At 40.5% G+C, this 6,921-nt stretch overlaps 1 protein-coding gene across 1 annotated transcript; it reads left to right on the top strand.

Moving 5' to 3' along the window:
* The first annotated feature begins 1,921 nt into the window (after nucleotides 1–1,921).
* On the top strand, nucleotides 1,922–5,020 carry LOC138341756 (uncharacterized). The gene is made up of 4 exons (XM_069293443.1): nucleotides 1,922–2,178; nucleotides 4,170–4,299; nucleotides 4,392–4,729; nucleotides 4,777–5,020. Exons 1-4 carry the CDS (start codon nucleotides 1,922–1,924, stop codon nucleotides 5,018–5,020), a joined length of 969 nt encoding a protein of 322 aa, XP_069149544.1.
* Nucleotides 5,021–6,921: the final 1,901 nt, after the last annotated feature.

Raw genomic sequence — 6,921 nt, 5'->3', positions numbered from 1 at the left:
GGAAGTTCACGTAACTCTCATGATATGAGACTGTCCAGCTTGCCGGGTATGGGTCTCCTCACATCTCCTAGTCTTGGAACCTATACAACCAATATAGGGATCTGATGGGGTTAAATTCCCATGTACGCTAACATGTTATGGGTCACTCTGGCCGGTGATTCCACCACTTTTCGGTGTGGGGAAGACGCTGGATATCATGATGCTCACATGTTCTATGTCGGTTAAAGTTAAAGTTCCCATTGAACGAATGAGGTCAGCCTCAATTGATGCACATAATGAAATGAATGATACCAAAGGTGTTAGGATAAGATAATAAAAAAAATGAGTTAGATTTAAGTAATGACATTAGGTCATTCTTGGTCATTGCACCTTGAACCTAATGAAAGCCTCAAACTACATCCTAGGTATAACTAGTATTTACCCTGGCCTATGAATGAAATGAAATGGAGTACAGATGAATGAACTAAACAGACTCTGTGTTTGCTAATGAAGACTCCCTAGTTGAGGTCCCATCTGTTGAGCCCTCATTTCTGGGATATCTTGACGTTAAGTCCATGAATCCAAGGTCTCATGGCATATGAATGAATGATATTAAAGATGTGATGTGCTACATGAAAAATATGTTGTATGCTATATGATATGTGCTATGTGTAAAGGTTATGTGCTGTGTGAAACTGTGAAAAGCGTGATGATGTATGTTATTCTCATGGCATAACTTTCCTATTCCAAATCAGGAAAGTTCACTAACTTTCCTAATCCAAATTTGGAACCCTTCCTAATCTCAAATTGGGAAGTCTACTATCTTGACTACCAAAAATCATGTTGTTAAGAAAGAGCTATTTTTTCTAATGCATGACCTTGGTGTATGCTTGCATATACCCATACTTAGTAGAAGTGTGTACTAAGCCTATAAAAACTCTAGTATTTTAGGTTCAGGCAAATGTGGACAATAGAGCTACAAGATCATCGTTGAAGTTATCCGGACGGTCATCATTCATGCTTTCGAGGATGATGTTGTTTTATATTCTAGCTTACTTTTAAAGTTGAGCTAGTGGAGCATGTTCCACTAGCGTTTCCTTCCTATTATTATTTAGACTATGTATTGGTGCCATTTTGGCAATTATAAAATTATTAAGAACTAAACTATTTCTTTCAGTTACTTATAACTTAATGTTAGATGTTTGATGGTGAACAATTATGTAATTATGAGAATGTTTTTATAAGTATGTTAAGAACCAAAAAGTTTCAAATTTTCCGCTAAAATTAACTTCTGAGAGGTCAACGACGCCGGTCTCGTCTAGGATCTAGATTCCGGTTGTGAAAAAGTTGGTATCAGAGCGCTAGGTTGAATTACTAGGAATATAAGTTCACATCAACCACATTGAGAAGTTTCTGAGTCATGGTAGTGAAGTGCACCACTATCATGGATTAGAGACTATGGTGCGTAGAAAAATTTGTGTTCTTCTTATCTTATCGTGCTTTTCCTAATGTCTGAGTTCTTGGTGTTATAATCATGTCAAACATCAATCCTTATTGTTTTTCAGAGAATGAACACTGGGAGAGCTAAGGGTCAGAGTAGTGGAGGAGCAACTACTTGGGTGGAGGAGCAGCTGCAAGGGGTAATCAAAATCCACCCCAAATTCCAGCTAAAGAAGTGGCCATGCTAGTTAACCTTGCAGGGTTAACTGATGATGAGGTGAGGGAATATCTGGGTCATATGGGACAGGACATTACGATGCAGGCTCAGGCTTTGACTGTCCAAGTCAACCGGCAGGATGTTTAGAGATAAAACCCATTGGTTCGCAGCGTGGCTGACAGGCTGCGAAACTTCACGAGGATGAACTCTCCTATTTTTACAGGGTCTAAGATATCAGAGGATCCTTAGGAGTTTGTGGATGAAGTACATAAGATTTTTGTTGATATGGAGGCCACAGATACTGATAAGGCTGTGTTTGCTTCCTATCAGCTCAAGGATGTTGCACAGACTTGGTGCAAGATGTGGCAAGATAGTCGTATTTTTTGTGGGGTGCCAGTCACTTCGGAGTTGTTCAAGACAACATTTCTAGAGAAGTTCTTCCACAGAGAGATGAGGGAAGCCAAGGTTAAGGAGTTCATCAACATTAAACAAGTATCTATGACGGTCAAAGATTATTTCATGAAGTTTGTTAAGTTATCAAGGTATATTACTTTCCTTAGTATTTAATAGCAAGAATGAGGAGAGTACTGAGCTTTGTTGAAATTATCCAGGTAATTTACATCCCTGGTTTAGAACATCAGGGATGAGATGAGCAGATTCCTTAAAGGAATCAATGGAGACTTGGAGAAAGAGTGTTGATCTGCGATGCTCCATGATAATATGGACCTTTCCAGATTGATGGTACATGTCCAACAGGTAGAAGACAACCATAAGAAGCGAGTATTTCGTGATGTTAGGAGTCCTAGGCCTCAAGATTAGGCAAGTCCCAGCCATGGAGGCCATAAAAACATATTTGGCATCCGTGAATAGCCTAGGTTCAACAAGTGGCAAAAGTGTTCTGGGAATTCTAACTCTAAGAGGAGTACAACACCAAGAGGAGGTAGACCTTAACCCAAGAGGGGCAATGTAGATGAGATGCAGTGTCCTAAAAAGAACTGTGTTACGTGTGGCCGAGCTCACCGTGGAGAGTGCAGCCAGGGCACCAATGCCTGTTTCGGTTTTTGTAGAGGTAGGCACATAGTCTGAGACTGTCCACAGATCAGAGGTCAGGCTGGAGGTAATGCTCAGCGTAGCCCTAACCCTAATAGTGAAGCATTAGACGAGCATCCCAAGAGGAACAAATCCTATACCCTAAAGGGTAGGGAGGAGTAGGATAAGTCCGCTGATTTGGTCACACGTATGCTGCAATTATTCTCAACTTCTGTTATGCATTACTTTATCCAGGGTGTACGCTTTCCTTTGTGACTCCTCTGCTCACTCTTACTTTTGAAATACTACCTAAAGTTCTGCATGATCCTATAGTGGTTAGTATGCCATTAGGAGAAACTGTAAGAACTAATAGAGTATACAAGGACTGCCCAATAGTTGTATGTGGTAGGACTACATGTGCGGACTTGGTTGAACTACCCATGCATGATTTTGATGTTATTCTTGGCATGGACTGGCTTCACAGTTGCTATGCTTTCTTGGACTGTCGTAGTAGAGTCGTGAGATTTCACTTCCTAATGAAGAAGAGTTAGTCTGGGAGAGGTACAATTTGAGTGGTTTTAATCCCTTGATTTCAAATATTAAGACTAATAAAATGATGTCCAAGGGGTTACTATGTCATCTTGTGAGTGTTAATGATTTAGATCGTGACATTCCTTCAATAAACTCAATGCTTGTAGTGAATGAGTTCCTAGATGTATTTCCTGAGGATTTGCTATGAGTCTCTCCCCTTTGAGATATTGACTTTGGTATCGACTTAGAACCCGATACTAAACCGATCTTAATTACTCCTTATAGAATGGCTCCAGAAGAACTCAAAGAGTTGAAGTTGCAATTAAAATATCTCAGTGATAAGGGTTTTATTCACCCGAGCATATCCTTTGGGGCGCTTCAATGTTGTTTGTTAACTAGAAGGATGGAACTCTTAGAATGTGTATGATTATCGAAAGCTCAACAAAGTCACTATAAAGAATAATTATCAACTTCCCAGAATAGATGATTTGTTTGATCAGCTCAAAGGGTCTAGTTTCTTCTCTATGATTGATCTTCGTTCATGTTACCATAATATTAGGGTTAGGGATGGAGATATGCCAAAAACGGCCTTTCGAACATGCTATGGTCACTATGAGTTTCTAGTTATGTCATTTGGTCTCACGAATGCACCTGCTGCATTTATGGATCTAATGAACACAGTCTTCTGTGAATACCTTGACTCTTTCGTCATAGCATTCATTGATGACATTCTCATCTACTCTAAGACCAAGGAAGATCATGAAAATCATTTGAGACTTACTTTGAAAGTACTAAAACGACATTAGTTGTATGCCAAATTCAGCAAGTGTAATTTCTGGCTGAGATCAATGACTTTCATGGGTCATGTTGTTTCCAACAAAGGTGTAGAGGTGGACCGTAGAAAGAATGAGGACAAAGCCCTTTACTCCTACTAACATCTTAGCTTTCTGGGATTGGCTGGTTACTACCGCAGGTTTGTGGAGGGCTTTTCTTCCATTGCTTCCCCACTAATAGCTTTGACGAAGAATGAAGCCAAGTTTGAATGGACGGAGAGTTGTGAGAAGAGTTTCCAGGAGCTTAAGGACAGACTTACTTCAGCCCTGGTACTTTTCTGCCTAAGTGTGGTGAGAATTACACAGTCTATTGTGATGCATCTAGGGTTAGTTTTGGTTGTGTTCTTATGTATGTTGGTAAGGTAATAGCCTATGCTTCCAGACAACTCAAGGTTCATGAGAAGAATTATCCCACTCATGACGTGGAGTTTGCAGCTGTGGTGTTTGCACTGAAGCTATGGAGGCATTATATGTATGGAGTGCATGTGGATGTGTTCACATATCATAAGAGTCTCCAATACGTATTCACACAGAGGGAGTTGAATCTACGTGAGCAGATATGGTTGAGGTTGTTGAAGGATTATGACATGAATGTGCACGACCATCCTGGTAAGGCTAATGTTGTGGATGATGCTTTGAGAAGGATGACCATAGGGAGTACAACCCCATTGAGGACGATAACAAGGAGTTGGGATAAGAGGTACGCAGACTGGACAGACTGGGTGTGCGATAGGTTGACTCTACTAGTGGGGGTGTTTCAGTTCATCCTAGTTCTGAATCATCCTTGGTAGGTGAAGTCAAGAAGGGTCAGCATCTCGATCCTGTGTTGATGGAGCTGAAGGTTTCAATGTTACTAAAAATGAATGAGTCTTTCGCTTTGGGAGGTGATGGCATACTTAGATACTTGGACATGCAGTGTGTACCAGATGTGGATGATTTGCGACCAGGATTGTTGCAGGGGCCAATGGTTCGAGATATTCCATACATCTAGGTTCCACCAAAATGTATCATGATCTTTAGAAGATTTATTTGTGGGATAGCATGAAGAAGGACATTGCATAATATGTGGCTAAGTGTCTTAATTGTCAGTAGGTTAAGGCAAATCATCATTAGGTTCTGACATGGAAGTGGGAGGCCATTATATAGACTTCATGGTTTCTCTTCCGAGGACTAGAAAGCAGCACGAATTCACATGGGTTATTGTGGATAGATTGACTAAGTCTGCTCCCTTTATCCCTGTGAAGTCTATCGACGGAGCCGAGGATTATGCGAGACTTTATATTGATGATATTTTTAGGTGGAATAGGATTTATTGGTCTATCATTTAAGATAGATGAGCTCAAATTACCTCATATTTCTGGAGATCTTTCCAGAAAAGCTTGGGCACACAGGTGAAGCTTAGTACTGCCTTTCATCCTCAGACTAATGGGCAGGCAGAGTGCACCATTTAGATATTGGAGGACATGTTAAGAGCGTATGTGATTGATTTCAGAGGTAGCTGTGATGACCATCTACCTTTGATAGAGTTCTCGTATAATAATAGCTATTACTCCAACATTGGGATGACACCGTTTGAGGGAATGTATGGTAGGAGTTGTAAATCTCCAGTTGGGTGGTTTGAGGTTGGAGAGTCATCCGTTTTGGGTCTAGATATCATTCATTAGGCCTTAGAGAAGGTTAGAGTGATTAGGTATAGGTTGGCTACTGCTTATAGCCGACATAAGTCATATGTAGACAATAGAAAACGGCCTTTAGAATTTTGGGTTGGTGACAAGGTTAACTTGAAGATATCACCTATAAAAGGAGTGATGAAATTTGGTAAAAAAGTGAAGCTATGTCTGTGGTATGTTGGGTTATATGAGATCTGTCACGACCCAAATCGGGTTGCGACTGGCACCCACACTTACCCTCCTATGTGAGCGAACCAACCAATCTAAACCTTGACATTTCAATGTAATAGCAACATAAAGTAATGCGGAAGACTTAAACTCATTAATAAAAACCAATTCGATAACTATCAATATTCAACATCTATTATTCCCAAAACCTAGAAGTCATCATCACAAGAACATCTACTTTAAACTACTAATTCTAAGAGTTTCTAAAAGCTAAAAATACATAAGAAGCTAGTCCATGCCGGAGATTCAAGCATCAAGACATGAAGGAGAAGATCCAGTCCAAGCTAGAAGCGTTAGCTCACCCTAAAGATCCGGTGTGACGAAGACTGGCTAGAATTACTGTTGAGTTGAGGACGACGGCACGTTTGCTGCACTCCACAAATAACAAGAAGAAAAACATAAAAGTAGGGGTCAGTACAAAACACGGGTACTGAGTAGATATCATCGGCCAACTCAAAATAGAAAACAGTATATACCAAGTAATATCATAAACTCAACTATGATACTCAACATGTAGCAACAACAAGCACTATAACATTAACAATTACCGTCAAGTTCACACATGAGGACTCAAGCCCCAATACCATACTCATTTGGGAATCATGTTCATTAGATTGAGTATAATAACATCTTTCAAGATTCATTATCTTTATTTCTCTTGTGTCGGTACGTGACACTCCGATCCCCTAAATCTACGTGTCGGTTCGTGACACTCGATCCCCTAAATCTACGTGTCGGTTCGTGACACCCGATCCCCTAATTCTACGTGTCGGTTCGTGACACCCGATCCCCTAATTCTACGTGTCGGTTCGTGACACCCAATCCCCTAATTCTACGTGTCGGTTCGTGACACCCGATCCCCTACATGTGTCGGTACGTGACACTCCGATCCACTAAATCTATGTGTCGGAACGTGACACTCCGATCCACTAATATCATTCTGTAAATCATCAAGCCTTCTCTATACCAAGGCATCCTCAAATCCCATTACTTT

This window comes from Solanum lycopersicum, chromosome 1, assembly GCF_036512215.1.
Source record: "Solanum lycopersicum chromosome 1, SLM_r2.1".
Classification (NCBI taxonomy): domain Eukaryota; kingdom Viridiplantae; phylum Streptophyta; class Magnoliopsida; order Solanales; family Solanaceae; genus Solanum; species Solanum lycopersicum.
This window is presented reverse-complemented; position numbering and strand designations above follow the sequence as displayed.

Excerpts from the sequence above, each read along its gene's own strand:
- LOC138341756 (XM_069293443.1), top strand. The coding sequence starts at position 1,922 with ATGGAGGCCACAGATACTGATAAGGCTGTGTTTGCTTCCTATCAGCTC. Across the intron at positions 2,179-4,169 it reads AAGTTTGTTAAGTTATCAAG|GTTTGTGGAGGGCTTTTCTT; the intron begins GTATATTACTTT and ends TTACTACCGCAG. Across the intron at positions 4,300-4,391 it reads ACAGACTTACTTCAGCCCTG|GTAATAGCCTATGCTTCCAG; the intron begins GTACTTTTCTGC and ends TATGTTGGTAAG.